The following is a 27,335-nucleotide window of genomic DNA, read 5'->3' on the forward strand; positions in this document are numbered from 1 at the left end:
AAATAGATAGGTAATATAATCTCTCACCCACCCTGTTTTAAAAGAACAGGCAAATGTTTGATTTCATGAGGGCAGCCATCTTTTTGCTTGAAAGGAGGTGACAGGGAGCATGAGACACAGTTCCAACTGTCCTGTGTGCTGATCACCCCTCCCAGTTGCTAGGCAACGTGAATAACAACATGGGAAATCCCATCATGCTTTGCACAGCATCAGGGGAAAAAAGCCCGGGCAGTTTTCTTTGATAGGTGGAGCTTAGCTAGAAACGCAGCTAAAAATGATGCTTTGGTAAGAAAAACAAAGTTTTGATGCTGTGAAACTGTTAAAGAAACACCAAGCCATTTCTGTTCTGCTGAGTAGATTTCTAGTCCAGAGCTTCACTTTAAAGGAACTCAGTGGTGTTTTTGTTTCCTTTCAGTACTAAATATTTAAATGTTTCTTTCATTTTTTTATCATTCAGTGTGAAAATGTGCATGCATATATTTTATTTTGCATGTAATACTACTTAAGACAAGCATGAAATACGTAAGAATGTATGAATAGATATTTTCTGCAGTGATTAATATATTTCAGCAGTCTGTAACTTCTTATGTCAGAAGCCGTACCCCGTGGTTATGTCAAAGGAAATACTGCATTTCGGCAGTGGCAAATTATTGGCCTAGCAAAGAATACTAAAGTGATCAAAACTACTGGAATTGGGTTAAGAATTGTGTAATGCTTTATTAAGCCTGGGAAAGATGGTGGTAGCAGCAATATTGCCAATATTCTACTAGCGGCTTTACCCAGTGCCCAAATTCCCCGGCGCCCCTTTTCACGTGTATCCCCATTTAATTTGAACCTGAAATGAAAGACATCTCAAGTTCTATACTTACCTGGGTCAGCGAAACACGACTCAGCCAGGCTACCAGCTCGTACTGCGGGGGACAGGAGCCACCCGGGGAGACGGCGGTGCACTAATCGGCCTCAAAGGGGCTTAAGAAAGCCCCAGCTAAGTATGGTACCTGAGATGTCTTTCACCTAAGGTACAATTTCAGGCTGTGACACTCATACTGTACCTGCATAGCCAGAGATAGGTGTGAAGAAGCTTTATTGCCCCACCTCTCCTATTGCATCATGCTTGCACACATTGGAACATCTGTGGAATATGGTAGATTCCAAAATATAGTGGCATTATGAAGTAGGAGGGGTGGATTCATCACCCATGGAATCACACCACGGAAGGAATCACACCTACTGCTGGCAGCACAGGGTGACAGTCAGGTGCCATGGCCTTAAGTGCACTAATACTTCTGTAAGTACTCTACATTGCTTTTAGCTTGTATTCATATAGTAAATTCACAATCTGGTGCCTCTGTTTTTGTTTCTGTTCCTTGTATAGCCTCCATTAGAAAACTGAAAGTTGGGATCAGTTTTCTTTTTTTTATAGATTAAGCTCATTATATTATTTTTCTCATCTCCGCCTCTTCGCGTTATTTTATGCGTCCTTCATTAGAGACAGTATGTGAGCGTGAAGATAGATGAGTGGCATAATCACAGTGAGTTAGCATGGCTGTCAAGAGGAATACAGCGCACCTCTTGGCAGCACTAACAGTAAGCACATCAGATGCAGTACACCAGCAGCCTATGATGCCTGGAATGCAGCCAACAGTTGTTTCTTCACATAATCAAAGCTACATATATCACTTGAAGTCTCATCATATGGTGAAGCAGCAGGCTACCCCACACGCCCCTTGGGCATTTGTTTAAAAAGAAAAAAAAAAACACCACAGCTTTGTTGACACGTTTTCTTTTTCTTCACAGTCAGCGACCAGGATCTGAATCTTCCCTTCTTGCCCCATTTTAATGGCTACTCTTATTTGGAAATGAAAGGTCTTCAAACATTTGCTACTGACATAACGTAAGTGATCCTAGTAGAGATGTGATGGTTTTCAGAGCCTTGGGTGAATACTGTACATGTATATTTAGGAGATTACAATAACTCCGAATATACTTGCAATACAGATTTCAGTTCTGTTCTGAAATACAAACATGTGACTGTCATTGCTTGTATTACAAAAGTGAGGCATATTCACATGCACAGTGTTTTCAGAACGTATAAGCACTTCAGTATTATTATTATTTATTGTATTTATAAAGTGCCAACATATTACACAGCGCTGGACAATAAATAGGGATACATACAATGTAATCAAGGGGTAACAGACAGATCGGTTTTACACGGTTATACAACATAGCATTAGGTTACACATGCAAACAGGGTATAAGATGCATGATCATGAAATTGAACAGAGACCCAGCAATTCAAGTCCAAGTTAGTCCATGGGAAGGGTGTCATAGTGGAGGTTGCAAGATCAAATAGGACAGCGTGTCAAAGGCGTACAATCTAAAGGGTGGGGGAGGGACACATAAGGCAGGGCTATGGAAAAGGTGCTCAGCTGAGAGGGTTAAAATGTAGTAGATGGGGATAGGCCATTTTAAAGGATACCAGAAGTGACATGATGAGATAGACATGGGTATGTACAGTGCCTAGCACACAAATAACTATGCTTCCTTTTTTTCTTTCTCTGCCTGAAATAGTTAAATATCAGGTATGCAAGTGGCTGACTCGGTCCTGACTCAGACAGGAAGTGACTACAGTGTGACCCTCACTGATAAGAAATTCCCCTTTTTATCTCTTTCTTGCTCTCAGAAGCAATTTTCTGCTGGGAAAGTGTTTTATAATTGGAATTTCTTATCAGCGAGGGTCACAATGTAGTCACTTCCTGTCTGAGTCAGGACTGAGTCAGCCACTTACATACCTGATATTTAACTCTTTCACTTTCAGGCAGAGAAAGAAAAAAAGGAAAACAGAATAGTTATTTGTGCGCTAGGCACTGTACATACACATGTCTATCTCATCATGTCACTTCGGGTATCCTTTAAAGAAGTGTGTTTTGAAGGCTTTCTTGAAGGTGTTGAAGGAAAGGAGTCCGAGGGGTGTGGGAGGAAGGGATTACTATAGGGAAGGGGATGCATAGGAGTGAGAAATGCAAGGGGTGGTCAGGCAGAGATCATTGGAGGACCGGGGGGGGTTCACAGGTATATATCTGCGGACGGGCTCAGATATGTAGGTTGGACATGTCTTATGCACAGATTTCTAGGCCAGTAGAGGGATGATAGAGTTTAGAGTTACCTTAAAGGAATACTGTAGGGGGTCGGGGGAAAATGAGTTCAACTTACCTGGGGCTTCTAATGGTCCCCCGCAGACATCCTGTGCCCGTGCAGCCACTCACCGATGCTCCAGCCCCGCCTCCGGTTCACGTCTGGAATTTCAGACTTTAAAGTCTGAAAACCACTGCGCCTGCGTTGCCGTTTCCTCGCTCCCGCTGATGTCACCAGGAGCATACTGCGCAGGCCCAGTATGGTCTGTGCCTGTGCAGTACGCTCCTGGTGACATCAGCAGGAGAAAGGAAAAGTCAACGCAGGCGCAGTGGTTTTCAGACTTTGAAGTCTGAAATTCCAGAAGTGAACCTGAGGCGGGGCCGGAGCATTGGTGAGTGACTGCGCGGGCACAGGATGTCTGCGGGGGACCATTAGAAGCCCCAGGTAAGTTCAACTAATTTTCCCCCGACCCCTATACAGTATTCCTTTAACCACAAGGCTGGCTGGACAGATTTAATCTGTGAATAGAGAGGTTGTCTTAAAGATCAGATGTAATGAATTAAATTAATTAGAGCAAATTATGCTGAATCTTCTTGCTGTGCCCAGTGTATAGTTATGTACTTGTTTCTTCTATTGCTCAGTGACAAGCTGGCCATGGAGGTCGTGTTCCTCTCCAGCAGCCCCACTGGACTTCTCTTCTACAATGGGCAGAAAACCGATGGGAAGGGAGACTTTGTGTCTCTGGCCCTGCATGACGGACATCTAGAATACAGATACGACTTAGGGAAAGGGGCAGCCGTAATCAGGTAAGTTATTGTCCTGCTTGTAGAAAGGTACCTGTTCCTCCAGCAAACAAAGCAGAAAGGTCACACCGTCAGACTTACCAGCAGTACCCCTAGTTCCTCTATGGATCGGTAGTATTTGGAGCACTGACATTTCTAACAACTACCTGCAGAGATTAAGGAACGGAACAAAAGAACAGCCAAAACAATTGCCAGAAGTATTCACTGAAATCATTATAATCAAGTACTCATTAGCACAAAAACATCAAAAGAATATGTATAATAATCATAGGAACACTATGTCTGAAAAGTTTCACACCTAATAATCTTACATTATGCTCAATGTGCAAACACTTCCTGAATGTAACAATCCAGTCACCCCGAGAGTCTGACTGACGTGGGAGGGAGCCTCTGACAGCTTCTCTTTTTTCATGTTCCATTTTTCTTTCCCTGCGGCAGTTTCAAAAGAAAGTGTGATGATAAGTTTGGTTTAATATGCAGAGGGCTTGTAGACATTGTGATCTTGACAAGTTAAGCCCAGCCGGGTGACACGTAATGGACAGGCTGAGGGCTGCGCATGAAAAGGACAGCTGCTGGGGCTTTGTCAGTCCACAGGCTGAGGTTCTGGAAAATGAACTGTCAGCAATGATACAACCACTTTGATGGAGGCTGGGATGATTTGACTTAAAGAATAAGTACAGCAAAAGGGTCATTTAAAGGATAACTGTACTTATTAAAACCACTACATCAACCCCAAATTGCTTCTTGAAGAATAATGTAATTACTATGGATTAGTGGTTTTAAAAGCTCTGTCTATTTACATGTATGTCAGATCAATAAATACTCCTGTGATGCTGCCTGTTGGTCTAACAGTTTCGCCTTGCTGCTTCCAAACCCCCACAGATGTGTGATAGCATTACTTACACATCTGTGATCTGCTCATCAGGACTTTTCACTGCTTTATGTAAGCCATTCTCTCCCTGGACTCTGCATCTGGAACTGGTGAACAGTGCTTACAGATATGTATGCGGTGCTAAAACACACAACAAATGGGTAGAACTGGGGAATGGAAGGCAGTGGGGTTTCAGGGAGAGGAACAGGGGAGCTGTCAGACCAGCAAGCAAAAGCACAGCAGTAACCTGACTGTAGATTAGGAGAGCCAGAATACCTGATGTGCTTGCTTGGAGAGTGTCAAATGAAGGAATTATGGCCAGAGGATGATCATGACAGCCACCTGACAGAAGCAATGGCAGTCTCCTTATTCATGTCATGATCCATGGACTTACCAGCAGTGAGTAATGATACACCCCTACAATATTAGAGTGAATCACATGCTGCCCTGTTATACCTCCCTGCTATGGTGTCTCTCTGGCATTCCATATACTGTACATACAAATGCCAACATTTAATCTCACCATACCCTGTGAATTGTATTTATTTATTTTTTTGAGTGAGTGAATGTAAGCTAGTAATATAGAAGCTGCCAGGGCTTCATTTGTTGTTGTTTTTGAAACAGATACATTCCAGGGCTATCATCCTGATCTCACTACACTGGCAGTCTGGCATTTACTTAAGCCTCATACACACACTTGATTAAAGTTGGCTAAGGTGACCAACAACAACCGCCTCGGCCAATAATCAGGCGTGTGTACAGAGGAGCACGATCCCCGACCTGCGAGGTCCTGGTAGAGATGGTCCTGAAGCAGTGTCCCGATAGGAGTAGGTTAAGGTATCGGTTTCTGGGGTGGAAGGGGTGATTTACGATCCTGGCTGCCCTGGATTGCAGTCTAGAGGCATAGAGGAGGCCTAGAGATGGGAGGGAGGTGCCGATGATCTTCTCTGTGGCTTTGATGTCCTTACCTGAGGTGCCTGCGTACCATACGATGATGACGGAACAGAGAATCAGCTAAATGGATAAAAAGTAGAAGCGAGACAGAAGGGTGCTAAACTTTTTCATCTGGCACAGGGCCGGTTTAAGCAACAATGGGGCCCCAGGGCAAAATAAACCTGGGGGGCCCCCCCAACAGATACCCCGGAGCAAAAATCGACATTAAGGGACCTTTTTTGCAGCTGATATAGTCAGGGTTTGAAGCCCCAATCGGTCGGAGCTCCACATTCTGGCTACCCCAGCCTGCATGGGGGACAAGGGGTTAAAAAGTTTCAGGAGGGGGGACCCCACAATTTAAAAAAAAAAATTCCCACACTCTAAACATGAAAAAAAAAAATTGGGAAAATAGGAAAAAAAAATGCCAGGGATCTTCATACAGCCATATTGCGGCTGTATAGCGATCCCTGGCCAAAGCGCTGCGGCTGCGTATGGACCCCCTGGAAACCCCGTCAGGAAATGTATTGTTCTTTCTTTTGATACATGTAAAATTACACTACCGTTAGGTACTAAAAGTGACATTTACCGCATTTAAAAGTATATTTTTTTCCTTCGAAACTTTAAAATCGATTTTCTCAAAAACTATAAGGTCTTTTTGAAAAATTGTTTTTTCCTCTTATTCCCAATGATCTCCTTAACATATCCTGCAAATTTAGGGTTTCTAGCATTTAAGGTGGATTTGCTATTAACCATTAAAGTCGGCAGGTTTTTAAATGTGTATTTTCTTCCTTTGAAACTTTAAAATCGATGTTCTCAAAAACTATAAGGTCGATTTGAAATTTTTTTTTTCCTCTTGTAGCCACTGGGGGCCCCTACAAGCTCTGGGGCCCTGGGGCAGCTGCCTCCTTTGCCTCTATGGTAGCGCCGGCCCTGATCTGGCATATGGGAAGAAAGGCCTTTGTTGGTCCTTTTTCTGCGTTTTATTGGCATTTACTTCCCACCTTACGTAACTGGAGATGGTGGTACCCAGGAGACAGGCGCTGGGGAGTCTGGCTACCTCTGAGCCCTAAATGGGAACTGGGGGAGTTCAGGGGGATTACTCCCGATGGTCAGTTCAACGTTTTTTGCTGAGTTGAGGACAAGCTTATTTTCTTACACCAGTTGTAGATCCTCTCAATCTCTTGGCAGTAGGCTTGTTCACCGCCCTTGTCCAAAAGGCCTATGATAGTGGTATTATACAGTATGTATGTTTTGTGTAGAATGTATGTTTTAACAGAAGAGGGAAGGTGGAGATTAATTTCATTTTCTTTCAGTACCAGCAGATAAAATAACAAAACCTGTGGGATATTTTTTGTAAAAATGGCACCTCTTAATGGTAAGATAAGGCTGTTAATGCAAACCTCCAGGAATCCAGCAGAAGGAAAGCAAACCTCGGAAAACTTGCATTATGAAGCATTTTTTAGTTAGTCAATAAAAGGCATCATTTTTCTACCCACACATTTCTGCTGGCCAAGAAATCAATTCTGTACCTGCAGAGACTGCTGTTAGAATGTACAGTGCTGAATACTCATACCAAGAATGCAGCAAAATAAGGAGTCAGAAGCAGAGAATAATCAGGGCTCACCTACAGTGATAACTAATTGTATGGCTATGTGTTAAGTCTTTCTAGAGAAGGAAGCAGATGTAATGCGGCAAAGTGAAAGGAAGGTGGGCAGGGTTCCCGTGCTTTCCCATTGGTCATTCAAGTCATCAGTCACATTGATGGGTCAATAGAAATGCATGGAAGGTCAATAGTAAGACATTTCTCCTGACACCGGAGAACTTTCTCCTGACATTATGAACAACACTACTAATTAGCATATTATTCTGCTAGTCACAGCCCTGGGACAGAAAATCATTTTGTCACATTGCATTCACTGAAGATAATCTCCACTGGTTTTGTTTATAATGTATATTGCTCAAGATCACTTTTAACAATACAGTGGCTGTTTAAGATATATAATGGGAAATGAAATGTACAATCTGGGCATTTATGTTACTAAGAGTACCTTGGTATTAATTATGTGTTGCCCTTTTCTTTTAACATAACCAGATTCTAAAGTGAGATTTCTTCCTGGTATAGTACAGATGGCTAATAAGGTTAGCAGTAGACGGTAGCCTGTTGATTAGACTTAGGCCTCTTTTCCACAAACCATTTGAACTGTGTGTTCAGCAAGCAGTTTCCAGGCAGCAGTGAGCAGTTACCAGGTATATAGTGTGTAATCCAATGTTCTCCAGGATACTGCGCTCTCATGCATTAATTCCACTTCCTTGTGGTGATACAGCTCAAATAAAAAAACAAAAACAGGAAAAAGAAAAAAAACATAGCGTGATACTGTATAAATATAAGTGTCTCTATATCCAAACACCCAGTGCTTTAAGGCATCTGTGTATGCATCCACCGATAGACTAGGTATCACAGGCTCTCACCATATGTATTAGCTGCCAGGTCACAGACAGCAACAAAAGCACCATATTTCTCAAAGATTCCCAAAGGTCCCCACTCTCTCCTTAAGTGCACAAAGGACATCCACATAGATCACACGTGTCCTCTCACCTGATATCTGTGAGGCTTGGTGGTGTATTCTCCACAGTCAGCATGCAACGCATGAGCTGGCGTGGAGGAGGTACACACACTAGCACCAGGAAACAGGCTATCCCTAGTATAGTGGAGGGGAGGACTGACTCCAATAGGAGATTGTGGCGCACAGAGCCGGTGCAGATCTGACAGCCACAAACAATGCTTTCGTTATAACGTCTCAGCGCAAAGTAGCGCTGAGCGCATAAACCAGAACTGAGGAGATCAGGACAGGTAGACAGAATGAACGCTTGCTAGCTAGCGGCTACTTAGCGACAGCAAGCGTCCAAAACCAGACAGACTGGAATGAGGCAGCCAATGCGTTGCGGCGATGGCGTGCCTCACAAAGACAGGACAGGATAGTCAGAAAATAGCAGGATTAAGATAGAAGAACGTAACACAGATAAATATACAATAAGTATGTTTTCCTAGCGCATTACAATTACAGCTATCAATTAAACTATTTGTAACGTCTGACTAACATATGTATATATCGGCAATGAACCGATATATGACATAAGCAGGAACGCTGACTAGGAATGGAGTAATACAGGGAACAGGACTCAGAAGGATTCGCTATCTCTTCGCAGAGATGAACGCAATCCACAAACAGTAACAGAACAGGATTCAGAAGGATTCGTTATCTCTTCGCAGAGATGAACGCAATCCACAAACAGAACCAGGAGCAGGGTAACTACCTCAGCACGGGTGGTCACGGTACGCGCAACCTACCAAAACGTGCTGGAAAGCTGACTAACTGCACACAGGATATAAACAGTTCGTGTACGTATACATCAGCGACACTGATGTATCACGTAACACAAATACAAGGAAAATAATAAACGTGCTGGTATGCATATATATTGGCAATGAACCAATATATGATGCAAAGACCAGCAAAGTATCTTTATAACAAGAAACACGATCGGGGGCTAAAGCGACAGCAAGACAGGCTTAAGCTGAAGCTATGAAAACCCAAGGAAACCCTGCAGGAAGCAGATCTTTATACTGAGGTCATCCAATGGGAGCAGACATGCAGATTCCCACACAGGTGAATGATAATCAGTCACAAGCTGACAGCAGGGAAAGACAGACAAAGCTATGCAACTTGCATGGAAATAGATCAGAACTGCCTGAGCTGCAGCACTACTACTTCCAGTAATAGCTGCTGCAGCAGCGATCATTACAATATCCTGCCGTCCAAATTATAAGACAGCAAGAAACGCTTATGATTAATCCCCAGCAAGTCTCAAAGCACCATAGAGCAGATGGATCGCACTTCCAGTCACAGGAACATGCAGTCTTAAGCCTCACTCTGCATAGCCTGATAACTAAAGGAACTCCTTATAGTGTAAAACTGTATGTTTAATAAAAAATATAAAAGTAGTGCACTCACAATTTCCAATGTAAAATCAAGCGTATCATAATACAGATGCTCTCATGCCGACTCTCCACGCCTGTAGCTCTGCCCTACGCGTTTCGTACTTCCGTACTCATCAGGGGCAGTTACCAGGTAGCAGTGAGCAGTTACCAGGCAGCAGCAAGCAGCTCTGAGAGTTTGAGAGGCATTTCACTGCCTATCAACTGCCCGTGGAAAAGCAGCCTTATGAACAGTGCATGTGAGTGGCCACACAGGGAGATGAGAATTATCCAACACAGCCTAAATTATAAATCTGGGCTACTCCCAACAGGTCTACAAAAACAGCTGATTCTAATCACCATTACAAACTCTGACATTAGTTGCACCTGTCTGCAGATGTGTGTCAAGCTAGGGATAGGTATGATTTAGGAACCAGGAGTATACACAACTGATTCTAATCACCATTACAAACTCACACATTAGTTGCACCTATCTGCAGATGTATGCCAAGCTAGGTATAGGTATGATTTAGGAACCAGGAGTATACACAACTGATTCTAATCACCATTACAAACTCTGGCGTTAGTTGCACCTGTCTGCAGATGTGTGGCAAGCTAGGGATAGGTATGATTTAGGAACCAGGAGTATACACAGCTGATTCTAACCATCATTATAAACTCACACATTAGTTGCACCTATCTGCAGATGTATGCCAAGCTAGGTATAGGTATGATTTAGGAACCAGGAGTATACACAACTGATTCTAATCACCATTACAAACTCTGGCGTTAGTTGCACCTGTCTGCAGATGTGTGGCAAGCTAGGGATAGGTATGATTTAGGAACCAGGAGTATACACAGCTGATTCTAACCATCATTATAAACTCACACATTAGTTGTACCTATCTGCAGATGTATGCCAAGCTAGGGATAGGTATGATTTAGGAACCAGGAGTATACACAGCTAATTCTAATCATTAAAACCTAAATATTAGTTGCACCCATTTGCAAATCCATGCCAAGCTAGGGATAGGTATAATTTAGGATCCAGGAGCATACCCAGGAAGCATGAGACTGGTCCTGTGACTTCACATTTATGTACAGATAGGTTCAAATCTAAGTTTTTAGCGGCGATCAGAATCAGGTATTTTTACAGAACAGGTGGGAATAGCCCAGACCTCCTTTGGTTTGTACTTGTCATTCAGTAAAGTTTCCTACATTGTCCAGCATTACATTATTGGATGTTTTTCTATTCTAGGAGCAAAGAAAAGATTCCTCTCAATACCTGGGTTAGCGTCACCATAGAGCGCAATGGCAGGAAAGGCCAAATGCGTATCAATAACAAGGAACAGGTCACAGGAGAGTCACCGGTAAGATGTCTTAGAGAAAATAATGAAGCATAAGGTGCTGTGTGAATGTCTCTGTGTATATGACATATGCGACCGCAGGATCTATGTAAGAACATTATTCAGAGAAGAACTGGCTGTGCTTCTATCGGATTCGCCATCGCATGCTTCCACTACAGGTTAAAAACGATAAATAGTATCTGATTTATGCATAATATATCCACCTTTACAAAACGAGGTTCATTGTACATTTTCATTCTATACCTTTGATTAGCGATATATATTATTGTATGGCATTGAGAAGGCAACATTCCAATTAATTTTCAATCCGATATCTGCTCAAACATAATTCACAAAAATAGAATTCTTATCGGGATATCTGTCATTTACCTGATTTCTCAAAAATGTAATTGTGTATGGCAACTGTAGTTTATACAGCTTGTGTGTCTAATAAGAGACTAAGCTAGATAAATACATGCAAACACTGCCGCCTGCAGGGATCAGGTATAAATGCCTCAGGCAACAGTTTAGGACCTAATTCTGTACAGATGTGCCACTAGCCTGCAGGCTAGCGGGCCCATTCTGTTACTATATAGGGGGTGGAGGGATGAGCGGCACCTGACAGAGGCATAAGTAGGAAGAACAATACTGTCAGGCAGTGTTCACATGAGATGATCAGGCCAAACAGATATCTCAACGATGCGTTGGGGAGGGGAGGGAGCTGATGTCCACTCACTTGATTTCTCAGCATAGGTGGCCCTGAGCTTTCAATTACATCTATTTTGTAACTGCAAGCTGAATTTTACTTAAAGGATAGTAGTAGATCAAAAAACTTAATTGGACCCCCCCTCTGTCTTTATAGAGATGTGTTTGGTATGTTGTCTGCCATCAGCAATTTTGCTAAACCATGAAGAATAACAATTTTTGGTTGGATTACTGAGAAGCTGTTAAGGCTCATGCCCACTGTACTAGCGCAGGTGGCCAGGACAAGGAATAGGACAGCACTGAACAATGCATAAGTGGGTATATCAGTCAGTGCGCACTTCTGATGATCTGGCATCTCACTCATTATTTGTGTTGCTAAAATGCACACAGCAACTTATATAGTGGATAGCCTTTAGAGTACCTTCACACTATGTGCATTTAGTAACTCCCATGCTACAACATGGGTATAACGCCTAACGTGCAATTGCAAATTTTTGCAATTGCGCGTGAAAATTTGAGATTGTGAGCGAAATACGTTACGCGCGTTAAAACGTGTGCAAAATGCTAGTACGACTGTGATATCAGTTATCACGGTTTAGTGAATCAAGCCCAATAGACAGTGCAATAGGATAATGTGATGTGCTAAATTGTAGAGATGTGAAAATGCGCATACGGTTGTAGTGCAATGCAAAGCGCATAGTGTGAAAGCATTCTTTGCGTACAGCCACCATTAACGCTTAGTTCTGCTATAATCAGACATTGTACCCAATGCAGTTCATGCATCATTAAATAAAGCGGACCCGAACAACAGCATAATAACCTGTAAACAAAAAACATCTCTTTGTTGCAGCTGAAACAAATCCTAAAATAAATCTGCACTGTTTCTACTTCCTGATTCATGGAAACAGACATATTGTTAACATCCTGTGCTTTCAAATTAGCTTATCTGCCATCTCTGCCATGACAGTCGTTGCACGGGGAGAGATCAAATTACAGCTTGTGATTAGACAAAAATGAGGGGGAATTAAACAGGCTAAACTCTCTAATCACATACAGGGTGCATTTCTCTCTGTTTTCCTTCTGTCCTGTACAAGAGTTCAGGTCCACTTTAAAGGGACTTCTCATCCTTGAATCAGCAGCAAGTCAGGACATTGACTCTCCAGCAGTCTAAAAGACAAATAAAACGTGTGTTTTGTGTTGCCAGATGCCCTTCAGTAATGAACAGCAGCAGAAGTATTTTTCTTTTAGTTTGACCTCTGATTATTCACAAGGACATTTCCTTTTACCCTTTTACATGTTTGAAGTTTTCAAAGGATGAATAAATCAAATTCTGAATATTGTGCTCAGCAGTAAAAGAAACTTCTTTTCAGCGTGTTCCTGCCCTAACTTGTAGGTGCTTTATGTTTGTTTTATACTTTGTCCTTGTGCTTCTATTATTATGCTATTTGAAAACAATTCTGTGTCTGCGTGAAGCTTGAACTTTGAGAACAATACCAATCAAGCAGATGACAAAACTGTTATTAAAGTGGCACTACAGCAAAAAAACCTGTAAAATTTAAAATATGTGTAAACGTATACAAATAAAAAGTACGTTTTTCCAGAGTAAAATGAGCCATAAATTACTTTTCTCCTATGTTGCTGTCACTTACAGTAGGTAGTAGAAATCTGACAGAAGTGACAGGTTTTGGACTAGTCCATCTCTTTATAGGAGATTCTCAGGGATATATTTATTATCAAAAGCACTTAGTGAATGGCAGTTGCTCTGTCCAACTGCCAAAAAACTGTGTAGGGAGCAGGGATGCTGGCCAGCATCATTGTTTAAATCCTTTTTAGGGAATGTCTTTATAAAGAATAAAAGCCTTGCTGAGAATCCCTGATGAAGAGATGGACTAGTCCAAAAGTAATTTATGGCTCATTTTACTCAGGAAAAAATGTACTTCTTATTTGTATGTTTGCACATATTTTACATTTTACAGTTTTTCGCTATAGTGCCCCTTTAATTAATGCAAAGACAAACTCCAGTATAAACAACATGTATAATCACTGCAGGAACCATCAGTGCTACATATAGACAACAATGGGTCTGATTTAGTAAGTTCCTTTAAGACGAGAACATCAGAGAACACACACCTTTTATCTATAGTGGGGAAAAATAGAAAATAGGGTGGAGAACCTTCAAAACATTGATCACTTTTTGACCTTCTACAGTATGCAAGTCTTCAACATCTTGTATTTGTGCACAAGTGATGCTTGCTTATAGAGGGGTGAACTGCATGTTTGTGGAAAAGTTGCTGATATTTCTTCAAAATAACAGCACTATTTATATAGCTACAAGTGACGACCAGCCTAAACAATCAAAAACATCAAAGATAAAGAAACAGCCATTATAGGACCACGCCACCACTTCAGTGATGAATATAATACTTTATTAACAATGTTCAGAATCAATAATTAACAGATAAATAGACAAATGTATACACACAAAATGGAGTTGCTTTTTGTATGTAGTGCATGTGTCGATTTATTTATTAATTATTGATTCTAAACATTGTTAATAAAGTATTGGCTTCATTATTGAAGTGATGGCGCTGTCCTATGATTGGGGGAATCTTGTTCTTTGATGTTTTTGACCTGTACTTTTCCCCCCTGGGCCAGCATGGCGTGGCAAAATATATAGCATGCTCCAGTATTCCAGTCAAATGATCTGCATTTTTAATACGGGGTCAGCAGTTTTCCCTGGTCGCCACTTCATCTATATATAACGGTACATTGGAACAATGCCACTTTATGAACATCATATAGTGTTTTGTGTAGAGGGGGGCCCAGTATAAAATTGGCATTGGGGCCACGGCCCTGTAGCTATGCCACTGTCAGGGATCCCAGCTGTTTGATCAAACATTTTCCTTACATGGAGATTTCCACTGACTCGATACAGAGCAAGTCAAACCCAGTAGCTGCTGATCAAATAGCTGGTTAATTAACCAGCAGCTAGAGGGTTGTATTGGCTGTATTTAACCTCCTTCCCCTGTTACTATAAAGCAGGCTTTCTCAACCAGGGTTCCTTGAGTACTCTGCAGGGGTTCCTTGGCATTTTCCCCCATCGGGGGGGAAGTATAATGGAGCACATTATAATAGGTGGTACTTCAACAAGAAGCACTACATTGGGGGGTCAGGGAGGAGTATAAAGAGTGGCAGTGTAATAGGGAGTAGTGAAATAAACAGCTATGCATACTTTTAAAGACCATGCCTCCTCCAAAATAGATTCAGGGGTTCCTTGAGATCAAAAAAATGTTTGCAGGGTTACTTGAGATCCGAAAGTTATTTGCAGGGTTCCTCCAGGGAAGAAAGGTTGAGAAAGGCTACTATGGAGGTTTACAAGCTTGGAGAGCTCTCTGCTCATCTCCGCACGGATTCATGCTAAGATGGGTTGCGCAGTGCCTGCACAGTTTTCGCTGTAGTTAACTATGCTGAACAGCAAATTGCCCCTGGAAATTGTAATCAAAAGTTTGTTGGTATGTCATTCTGCAATCCTATAAGACAAGCATTTAAACTAATAGTGAGATTCAGCCACAATCTGGCTATTATGTAGAAAGGCAGTTAGAAAGACACAATCAATAGTGTTTTCTCCCAGCCTAATCACAGAGAAAGGCTGTACAGTCCATCACATTCCAATTGCTTCCTTTTGTAAGACCACAAATCTCTTTGCTATTGGCAGCCATTGACAGGAAGCTGTTCATTTTGCCGCCTATTATGTCCGCACCCCGCACTGCCTTTTTTTTACCTCGTGGGGTGAAAGTGATCTATCGGAAGCTAAGTGAAGGTTTCCAGTAAAGACATCAAAATGTAAAAAAAAGGGCCATTTTAATTGACTTAAAATCTCTTCAGAGACGAGGGGGGGAAAAAACAGAGGCGAATAGTGAATAGTACTTGGCGCAGAGCCATACAATTAAGAGCGGGGCCGTCTGTATTGTTTGTTTGAGTTAAGCAGTTGTCTCACACCGCTAACATGGACTGATGCTTTAATTGCCGCCTCGCGCTCTGTGGGGATTGACGCTGTTCTAAAGCTCGCTGAAAAACTTTGAATTGTGGATGGATGACGTCAGCCACCCTGCATGCTAAAGCTTTTTACAACCCACTGATGACTTGTTTTCTCTCCTCTCTTCCTCCTTTCTCTCTGTCTCTCTCTGCTATTGTTGCGCACTCTCTGGATTTCAGAAATCCCGTAAGGTAAAGATAAGCACATGTATTTCATCCCATATCCCATGTGAATGCTCCATTCCACTAATCACCCGTAGAATACATTACATGCCAGCTTTAGAGTCTGTTTCTCTCTTGCCTTTTAATGCAATTCTCTGCTTCACTTTACACTGTTATAATACTGAAGCTAGATCTTTCTTTTTTCTCCCAAGCACTTTCCAATAATTTACAGCCATCCATCACCATAACTCCCGAGAGCATCCAGTACCAATTAACATAGACCTTGAGTCGGTGGGAGGAACCGGGGAGGATTCCAAAGGGAGTCTTACAGGATCAGGGCAATTTAAAATAGCAGTTTCTGTCGGCTCTACTCAGCTTAAAGGAGAACTCTGAACAGCGCAATTAAATATTCCAATTTATAATGTTAGTCGTGATTTAAAGTAGAAGTTCAGGCAACCTTTTTTGGTTTTCCTTCTGTGTGGCCTTTGAAGGCCTTTCTATGATGAAGAAAGATGCCATCAATTTAGGTGCTGAGGAAAACACACAACCAGACCAATTGGAAGACAAAAAGAAATAGAGAACACAAATAGTGCAGGATGTCAAATCAACTGATATCAACAGTATGTGTATGAGAGTATAATCCCTAATCTGGGTTACCCTACAGGTAACCACTGAAATAGCAGGTGGGGAGATCAGACCCCACGTCACTGGGGTTAAGAATGTTGCTCTCCGTAGAAGTAGAAAAAGGGGTAACAGCAGAGCAGGATCATCCACCAGGCAACCTAGGCAGGTGCTTGGGGCCTAGTGGGTGTCAAGGGGTCCAACTGCCACCTCCTTTGACCTCTCTCCACTTCATCTTACCAAGAGGACCACAAGGGGGTGCCAAATCTACTGCCTTGCTTATGACCTCATTACATCTTAATCCCTCTCTTGGTAACAACCCTCCACCAAGGGTGGACTCACAAAATAGACATTTTTAGAACAGAAGGCACCAGATTGAGGATGAAATCATTAAAAACAATTTTAAATAGGGTGGTAGTGGTGGACTTACCTCCCCCAAGTAGACTCGACAGTCTGTATTCACTGAAAATTATTTCCTTATTTTTGGAGTACCTTTGAATAAGGAATTTATTTTCAGTGAATACAGCCTGTCGAGTCTACTTGGGGGAGGTAAGTCCACCACTACCACCCTATTTTGAATGGTTTTTAATGATTTTTATCCTTAACCTGGTGTCTCTGTTGAAATTGTGTACACAGATACACAAGCCCAGCTATTGGACTGCTGCTCAGGGCTCACAGTTCACACACAGCCCCCACTCTGCATTTTACTGACTGCATGGACGGATTTGTCCATATGGATGTCACAGCTTTACAATACAATCAATCATAAATGCTAGTGAAGAGAATTCCCTTTATTATAAACTATTCAGGCTTCCCTGCTCTCTGACAGTTTGGCTGTTTGCATTCAGTATTATTTTAACACCTTATAATGGCAGAGGCAGAGGAAATAACAACCCTGACCTTCGTGGGGATGTCCTGACTTAAACTTTACATTAGGAAGACAGCATCTTTTAACTGTTATCCTCCAGTGCAACACAGCAAGTAGAGGCAGGGATTTCTGTGACTACCCTCTGAGATATGCTCTACCGGGAGTGGTCAGATAAGTGATGAGCGAGCCCCATTGCTGTGAAGCTCAAGCAGTAGTTGTTTCCAGTGATTGTCATGCAGGTGGCTATTGCTGCCATACCCCTGTAGACACAGCACAAGACGGGTTGACATGCCAGCTTTGTAGCAGCCCTGTGTTTGCCAGTAGGGGGAATTTTTCAGTGGCCAGTGCTGGTTTTAGCTCAGGGCTTTAAAGAGAAACCGTGACCAAGAATTGCACTTCATCCCAATCAGTAGTTGATACTCCCTTTTACATGAGAAATCTATTCCCTTTCACAAACGGATGATAAGGGGGCTCTGTATGGCTGATATTGTGGTAAATCCCTCCCACAGGAAACTTTGAGGACCATGGTCCTGGCAGTTTTCCTGTCTGTGAACCTCGTTGCATTGTGGGAAATAGCTGTTTACAGCTGTTTCCAACTGCCAAAAAAGCAAGCAGCAGCTACTTCCACTGGCATAATCTGCCAGCAATAAAAATGTCACCATGTGATAAATGTCAGAGAACAAATCAGGGAGAGGAAAGATTTTACAATGGGCAAACACTGACTAAATCATTTATACATCATTATTGTAAAAATGAAGCACTTTTTTATTACATTATTTTCACTGGAGTTCCTCTTTAACTATATATACAGCTAAGGCCTCACACTTATTATTGGGGTAGATTTTTGGGCTGTTGGCATTCGGTTTGGCTATTGTTGCCCAGAAATGTATACTGTATAAGCAGAAAGAGGCACCAAAAGGATAAAATATTCTAAAATGTTTAAAATGAGAGGAGGCAGAGGTGGACTTTCCTCCCCCAAGCAGACACACACGAGTGTTATGTACATTCAAAACAACAAAAATGTATTTATATACTCCAGAAAGTGCCAGTGCACTCACACTTCATCAGGCAATAGAAACGGAGCATAAAACTCAAATAAATCTGGTGCAAAGCTCTGCGCCTCTGAGCTTTGCACCAGACTTATTTGAGTTTTATGCTCTGTTTCTATTGCCTGATGAAGTGGGCGATGCCAACAAAACGCGCTGCACTTGCACTTTTCGGAGTATATAAATAATTTTTTTTTGTTTTGAATATACACAACACTCAGGTGTGTCAGTTTGGGGAGGTAAGTCCACCTCTGCCTCCTCTCATTTTAATCGTTTTAGAATAATTTATCCTTTTGGTGCCTCTGTCTGCTTATACAGTTCCTGAGTCCACCCTTGGTAGAGGGGTGTTGCCCCTTATTTCCTATCTACAGAGAGCATTGAAGTTTGCATTGAAGTCAGATGTGCCAATTTTGTAGTTAATTGCAAAGTCCCCATGCAGGTTATAATCACCAGATTTGCTAGGTATGTTAGGGTCGATAGCAGAAACATGTCAAAACATTTTTACAAAAAGACCTTGTACTTTTTGAGAAAATCAGTTATGAAAGTTGAAAAGAAAAATGGGTTTTTAAAGTCCGTAAAATTACATTTTACTTTAGTACACTAAGTTCAGACTTTTGTATACATTTGAGATCTTATTTAAAAAAAACACAAAACAGACAGCATGCTATAGTATCATGCTCTGCATGTCAGGCCAGCTAGTAAAGTATTATGCCCAGTCTGGCTGGTACAGTACTATATGCCCTGCACCTCAGTCCAGCTGGTACAGTACTATGCTCTGTCCCTTTAGTCCAGCTGGTACAGTATTATATGCCCTGCACCTTTTGTCCAGTTGGTACAGTACTATGCTCTGCCCCTTTGGTTCAGCTGGTACAGTACTATGCCCTGTATCTCAGTGTAGAAGCCCCCCCACCACATCTCCTGGTTCCTGTATTGCTTGTTCTGAGCAGATATGAGTTGCCTGTTGTTCATTGTGGTACTTATGCAGATTTTATTTTGAAAACAATTTTTCAAAACTTTAAAATTGCAGATTTCATTTTCTTTTGCTTAGAGTTCTCCTTTAATGTTCTGTTTAGACACGGAAGAAATCCTAAGTCCTGGGAATCACAATAAGTCATCATGAAGCCATCCAATGTGTATAAAGAGATGGTCACTTGTATTTTTTCCTGCAAGTGCTGCAATCTACACTAATCCAGCAGAGGGAGCCAGAGATACACTGCATTGCATAGGTGATTGCCATCTTTTGCATTGCCTTTCATGGTGACTGTAAGGAATTCATGAGATTCCGCTCAGCAGGTACTCAATATACATTGGACTGTGCTTTCATGGCTTCATGGCTTCCTTTCCTAAAGTCATTAGACCAGCTATGGCAGATGTAATCTAGCAGGCAGGTCAGGTAACTAGCTAAAGTGAATTTAAACAGAGTTGCAGGAATGCCAAGTATATGGGGTGATTCTAGCATGTTAGTAGGTATCACACCATCCATAGCTGTGGTGCTGTCTATCATCTGTGTATTCTGCCCTCACTGTCCATGGTGTAATGTCTCTCTTATGCCTCTCCACCAGACACCACACACAGCACTGAACCTGAAGGAGTCACTGTATGTTGGAGGCGCACCAGACTTTAGCAAACTGGCCCGAGCCGCTGCAGTGTCTACCAGCTTTGAAGGATCCATTCAGAAGGTAAGGCAGTCAAAGCATAAAGTATACTGATAATATTGTATTTATAGGCTACCTTTAGATCAGGGGCATCAAACGCAAATACATAGTTGGCCAAAACTGAGACCCACTCCTATACAGTTTCCTGGTGTCTAATAATCCCCCTCCCCTATACAGTTCCCTGGTGTCTAGTTGCCCCTCCCTCCTCGATACAGTTCCCTGTTGTCTAGTGACCCCTCTCTAGTTTTAATGGTTAGCCATATGGGCTTAGTGCTTTGATGCTTGCGGGCCAAATGTAATGGAAGGTGGGGAAACCTTTTGAGGGCCAGGTTTGATGGCACTGTGGGGAAAAGTTTGACATGTAGGCTGTAGTTGTAGTTCCCATGTTCTTGTTTTAATTAATTAAATGTATTCTGTGATTTCTGTTATCTCCTGCCAAAATTCCATTCCATAGGTATTTCTAGACGTTGGCAGAAAGTTTGCATCAATGCATCTTGGCTAAGAAGCTCACTAGCATTGCTGTTTTTTTTGCTTTTGGTGTGATGTTCACATTTTTACATGTCAGCTGTTCCATAGTTTACAAAGCTATTTCCTGTATAGATCTGCAGATTCTGCCTCTAGTAGCTTCCTGTAGGTCTAACAAGTTCAGTCAGGACCCTTAGAGGACAACAGGCAGAGTAAGCCATGAATACATAGCTTTCATTCAACCTTAGAAGAATGAGTGAGAAACAGTTAGGCAGCCCATAGACATGTGAGGTGTGTGGCTGAGCAGGCTTCATGCTGATGCTATGTTGGCACGTCATCTGCCAGTTGGAGCCTGAAGATTGGTGCTGAGCTTGTCATTACATTTTATTCTATGGAATGTGAATGGAAATTAATTGCCAAAGGGGAAAGACTTATTTTTTCCTCTTCTGGTCTGACTACAATCTCAAATATAGGGGGACTTTAACCCTTTAGCAGCCAACTTAGTGGCTCTCAAGTGCTCCAGGCCAATGTATTTGAGCACATTTTTTATTTGTTACATTTCCCTGCTTCTAGTTAGTACTGCTGTAATGTGTATTTACGGCCACTTGTCACTAGGAAGCTGCGTGAGACATTAACAGAGGACTTCTGCTTTCAGATTCTATATTCTCCGCTAGTAGATAGATCTGTGGACTGAGGTCAAAAGCAGTTATCTCAAACGCGATAGCTCTATTGCTAATTGGTTAAAGCAAGGGTAGGGAACCTAAGGCTCGAGTGCCAGATGTGGCTCTTTTGATGGCTACATCTGGCTCACAGTTAGGGGTTGATTCACTAAGCTACACTGCTCAAGCAGCGCAGCTTAGTGTGGCAGCGCAAGTACATTTTTCAAAGTAGGCACGTTACTGCTGTAGCATGCACTACCAACGTACTCTGCGCTCCCCCTAAAACTAACGGCCCTCCATTTGTCCCACCCCGGATCCTGTCAGGTCCAGTGACTTTGTAGGACGAGATCCCTGCAATTTGATTGGCCCAATAGGTTGCCTGTCACATGACGGGCAGCCTATTGGGCCAAAGTGCAGGGATCTTGTCCTACAAAGTGAATCAACCCCCAAGTCAGCTATCTAATTGTAAAAGCTGTTAGTTGGTATTTCTCCTGCCTGGCTCTCGGAGAAATTGCTGATGTTGCTGAAACCCAAGAGAAGCTGAAGATGTGTCTGACACTTCCGCTGCCTAACGGATCAACTGTATACACATAACTATGGCAACAGGGACGTGAGCCCTCTGCTGCACATGCACACTGTGCCAGTTTGAAACATTGTATGGCTCTCACAAAATTACATTTTAAAACATGTGGCGTTTATGGCTTTCTCAGCCAAAAAGGTTCCTGACCCCCTGGGCTAAAGCATAATCATTCTCCATCACTACAAAACAGAAAACACAGAACATCAGTATATTACAAGAAAATATGGTTACCTCATATTTATATAGAGCTGAAAACTATAACATTTTTGTTTTGTTTGTTTTTTTCTGTTAAAATGCCTCTATAAGTTTTTGTATTTTACAATAAACCGAACACCGAGCAAACAGCTGAACAAAACTGACATCAATATGTGTATTTCTTTATTACCTGCCAAAGAATGTATGATTGATGATTGTCTTCTGCCAGTCTTGTGGTTCACACAGCCATGCCACCCAGCCTGGCTAGACAGAAGACAACAAAATAATGTAAATATAGAGTACATCTGAACATCCAGGAGCGATTCTGCACCAAACAATCTGATTGCACCACTACTCCTCCAGATATCACTCCATTTATTGCCATATTCAATCCAATGTTTCTGGCATAGCTGGCCAACAAAAAAGACTGCTCAATTATTTTACAACAATTGTTGTAGCTTGAAATGACCGCATTGCTTCCCCCAATTTGTTCCAATTTGATCTTGTAATAGTGCTCATAAGGATCACTGATGTAGTTGGTCTCACATTTAGCTGGAATTAGAGAAACTGCTGTAGTGTAGCAATTCTTACGGTATATATGTTTTACTGCACTATGATCTATGGTAGTTTTAGACAGCCACTTAGAGGCATTATTAGCATTGCTACACATTCACAGTATATGGTGCTGATACTTTACAGAGAACACTAGACAATTCCTATCACTCATTGGGGCTGATTCAAAAAATGACAGTAAAATTGCCATGCACAGACAGTGCACAGCAATTTTACAAGTGTTAACATGCGCATTACCTCTAGCTGTGATGTGAGCCAGGAAGCCTAGCGCTACCAGGCAAGAGTGCTAACCAGGTAGCCACTGTACTGTATAGCCTAAAAACTAGGTGTGCAGTCGAAGCAAGTAATTTGGGCACCGGAAGGGGGGGGGGCGCTATGGTAAAATGGGCGCAACATGCATCTTAATTTTAATTGTGACTGTAGCAGCACTCGGGGTAATTTGGGTGCCCATTTGATATTGGGATTAGGCAGGAAATTGCAGAGGAGAAAGAGTATTCAGTGGCAAAGGCAACACTGAAATCGTGGGGAAAATGTGGCAGGGGGAGTAGGTTAGTGCTAGACAACAGTAGAGGGAGAGTTAGTGTGAGAATGCAATTAGGTTTAGTGTTAAATATCAGCGGATTTTGAAGTTGGGGCAGGGTCTGTTAAGGTTAGGCATCAGTAGAGGGAGGGCTCTTATGAGAAAACAAAGAAAACCTTAGAATCCCCCATTAGGAGGTGGACTAGTCTAAAACCTGTCAGATTTTAACTGCTTACTTTTTCTGCTGTAGTGGTCTTTTAACTAAACCTTCCTATTCATTTCAATGGGGGCAGGTAAACAGGAGTACAGCTGTCACTTGGGGAACACTGCAGTCTGAGGCAGGAAATCAGGAGCCAATTCTGTGGTGATGCTGTATTGTGCCAGTAGCTTGCACTAGTGCACAGGCAACTAGAGTGTGCAGCCCCCCATCAGACATCTCACCAGTGGCCTTCAGTGACTTCCCCACACAGACCCTTGTTACATTTCCTGCACACACTGAGCTGCCATCATTCCGGCAGGGAGAGAAATCCATTCCTGTTTCCGCACACACCACCCACCTCGGGTTTATTGCTGTGAATCACGCCGATAAATCTAATAAGTTAAACTTTTGCTGCTGACATTGATTGTTGATGCAGCGTTTTGTTTCTTGCATTCGCTCTGCGGTTAGTTGAGTTACAGATTATGGCTCCTCAGTCAGTCATTAATTAGCACTTCATTTAATCCTGATGCTTCCTCATACTTCTTCCTTGGGCTTGTTTATTTCAACAAAAAGAAATTGATATGTTCACTTGCAGATTTGTTTGTGTTTCAATAGGCAGTTATTGTGAATTGTGAAATGACAGGCTATTTTTTTCCCCGGTAATAGAAGCATTGTATTTCCCCGAGGGATGACAGGGATGATTCCGTGGTTTAAAGAGCTTATCACTTGACAGGTGGAGGCTATGTAGGAAAAGACTCGTGTAAGACAGGATAGCTGAGGTGGCAAATGAAGACAGAATTCTAAAAAGGCGCGCTGATTTTCATGTTTTGTTTGACTCTTGCAGATAACCATCAAGGGTTTTCCTGTCCTGAGAGAAGAGAACATACGCAAAGCTATTGAGATCTCACCTTTTGATGGCCACCCGTGTACCCAGAAGCCCTATCCCTGCCAGAATGGAGGGCTCTGCACCCCTAAAAAAGAGAGCTATGATTGTGTCTGCCAGAGAGGCTTCTCCGGAGCCCAGTGCGAGAAAGGTAAGCTCCAGTCAGAGACAGCTTGAGATATAATGGGGCCCCATACATCCTGGTACTGTTCTGACAAAAAAGTTGTTGTGACTTCCACAGTCTCTGACTTGGGGACTCCTACGGAGGTGGAGGCCCTGAGCAATTTCCCTGTTTAGTCTTGTGGAAGCACTGGTCCTGACTTCAGTTCTCTCCACCTCTTGTAAATAGCGCAGGTATATATTCAGAGATTTAAAAAGGGAAAAAGGATAATGAACTTTCAACATACAGAAATAAATGTACTCAGAGCCAAATGGCTCTTTGGTTTGTAATACTATTTTAATCCATGACTGATTTGTTCCCTGAAGAGCTCTGAGAACCCCCCTGGGTGCCTGATTACAGATATTTCCCATGCACATTTACCTGTATAGTCTGTGCACCTTGTACCAGCTCTACTTCCTCTACACTCTGCTAGCGTCTGCATGTCTCTCACTGTGTGCACCTTGTACCAGCTCTACTTCCTCTACACTCTGCTAGCGTCTGCATGTCTCTCACTGTGTGCACCTTGTACCAGCTCTACTTCCTCTACACTCTGCTAGCGTCTGCATGTCTCTCACTGTGCGCACCTTGTACCAGCTCTACTTCCTCTACACTCTGCTAGCGCCTGCATGTCTCTCACTGTGTGCACCTGGTACCAGCTCTACTTCCTCTACACTCTGCTAGCGCCTGCATGTCTCTCACTGTGTGCACCTTGTACTAGCTCTACATCCTCTACACTCTGCTAGCGTCTGCATGTCTCTCACTGTGCGCACCTTGTACCAGCTCTACTTCCTCTACACTCTGCTAGCGCCTGCATGTCTCTCACTGTGTGCACCTTGTACCAGCTCTACTTCCTCTACACTCTGCTAGCGCCTGCATGTCTCTCACTGTGTGCACCTGGTACCAGCTCTACTTCCTCTACACTCTGCTAGCGCCTGCATGTCTCTCACTGTGTGCACCTTGTACTAGCTCTACATCCTCTACACTCTGCTAGCGTCTGCATGTCTCTCACTGTGTGCACCTTGTACCAGCTCTACTTCCTCTACACTCTGCTAGCGTCTGCATGTCTCTCACTGTGTGCACCTTGTACCAGCTCTACTTCCTCTACACTCTGCTAGCATCCTCTGTTGTCTTCCTCTGTGTACAAGCTTTACCCACCGATGTGTAATGTGATCAAATCAATGCCCTCTGCACATCCTTCATCCATGACTGGTTCTGTCTGTGCACAACAAGTACAGGTGGAGGGTGGAATCTACAGGAACAGGACAGACAGCAGAGCAATGACCTCATTTCCATATCAGAGATATGTCAGTGAAGCATTCTTTCCCAGGGATGTAGAGCAGAGATCTGGTGTGCACACCACTATAGTCATGGTGCAGATTGCTGTAGAGAGGTCATGTGTGTGTGTGCGGGGGGGGGGGGGGGGGTGGATGTGTGGGTGACTATGAAGCTAAACCCACATTGGATTATGTTTATATTTTTGATCAGGGATCCATTAATTTAATGCATTAATGTTTATTCTTTAGGGAGAATTTGCACTTGACCTTGTGAAAAAAGCATGTCAGTAGCGCTTCCATATTGCATCATGGGAGGTGTCTGTTCACAACAGAGCAAGATGCCTTAATACTTCAACCCAGATAAGTGTTTCTTACCAGGGAGTCGACCAGTCACACCCGTATCCACCAAAGGTGTAGCAAAGTCCAAGTAAGAATAACGACCGGGTCTCGACCTAGATTTAAGGCCTGATTGGCCAATTTTTATTGCATGTACCACAGTGCAAAGTAGCACAACGTTTCGACCACATAGGTCTTTATCAAGTGCTTACAGACTTCATGTGCAGCAACCATATATATAGACAGACTCAAATTAAAACACACCCCAGCAGGGGCGGGCACATTACTTAAAGAGACAGACCACATTATTCAAAATTCATAGGAAACATTTTAAATTGTAGGCCTCATTCATGCCATTAGGCGCAAGAGTACCCAAATCATATATCCATTTGCTTTCTCTGCGTAACTGTTACGCAGAGAAAGCAAATGGATATATGCTGGGGTGTGTTTTAATTTGAGTCTGTCTATATATATGGTTGCTGCACATGAAGTCTGTAAGCACTTGATAAAGACCTATGTGGTCGAAACGTTGTGCTACTTTGCACTGTGGTACATGCAATAAAAATTGGCCAATCAGGCCTTAAATCCAGGTCGAGACCCAGTCGTTATTCTTACTTAGGTGTCTGTTCACACACAGCCAGCTTTTCCCTCTTGTGTTTTCTGCACCAGTAAGCACAGATTGTAAGATAATGGATCTAAACTTCTTAATAGCTATAGAAGCAGAGAGGCAGTTACTGCACATGTTCACAAATGCACCAACATCTTAAAGGGAAGGTCCAAGCAAAATAAAAAAAATGAGTTTCACTTACCTGGGGCTTCTACCAGCCCCATGCAGCCATCCTGTGCCCTCGTAGTCACTCACTGCTGCTCCAGTCCCCCACTGGCAGCTTGCCGACCTCAGAGGTTGGCGGGCCGCATTGCGTACATTTTTACGCATTCCCGCTAGTGCAGGAACATTAACACATACATTTTTACGCGTTACTGGTTCAATGCGCATTGAACCACTAACGCGTAAAAATGTATGTGTTGATGTTCCTGCATTAGCGGGAATGCGTAAAAATGTACGCAATGCGGCCCGCCGACCTCCGAGGTCAGCAAGCTGCCAGTGGGGGACTGGAGCAGCAGTGAGTGACTGCGAGGGCACAGGATGGCTGCATGGGGCTGGTAGAAGCCCCAGGTAAGTGAAACTCATTTTTTTTTTTTTGCTTGAACCTTCCCTTTAAAGCATAAACCCACCAAATTAATTTTACCTAAAATAAGATTAACCTGACCAGTTTACCTTTAAAACCTTTGCCATTACATGAAAGGTATGCAGTGTTGTCATACTGGCTA

At 42.7% G+C, this 27,335-nt stretch overlaps 1 protein-coding gene across 9 annotated transcripts in view; it reads left to right on the plus strand.

The window, feature by feature from the left end:
- AGRN (agrin) overlaps positions 1–27,335 on the plus strand; it is an 803,356-nt gene that overhangs the window by 733,061 nt on the left and 42,960 nt on the right. For all 9 annotated transcript variants that reach the window (XM_068240729.1, XM_068240733.1, XM_068240730.1 and 6 more), the window contains 5 exons: positions 1,798–1,894; positions 3,780–3,944; positions 10,980–11,091; positions 20,067–20,183; positions 24,195–24,384. In XM_068240729.1, the coding sequence (XP_068096830.1) occupies positions 1,798–1,894; positions 3,780–3,944; positions 10,980–11,091; positions 20,067–20,183; positions 24,195–24,384 (681 nt within the window). The remainder of the gene's footprint in view (positions 1–1,797; positions 1,895–3,779; positions 3,945–10,979; positions 11,092–20,066; positions 20,184–24,194; positions 24,385–27,335) is intronic.

This window comes from Hyperolius riggenbachi, chromosome 6 (genome assembly GCF_040937935.1).
Source record: "Hyperolius riggenbachi isolate aHypRig1 chromosome 6, aHypRig1.pri, whole genome shotgun sequence".
In the NCBI taxonomy this organism is placed as follows: Eukaryota; Metazoa; Chordata; class Amphibia; order Anura; family Hyperoliidae; genus Hyperolius; species Hyperolius riggenbachi.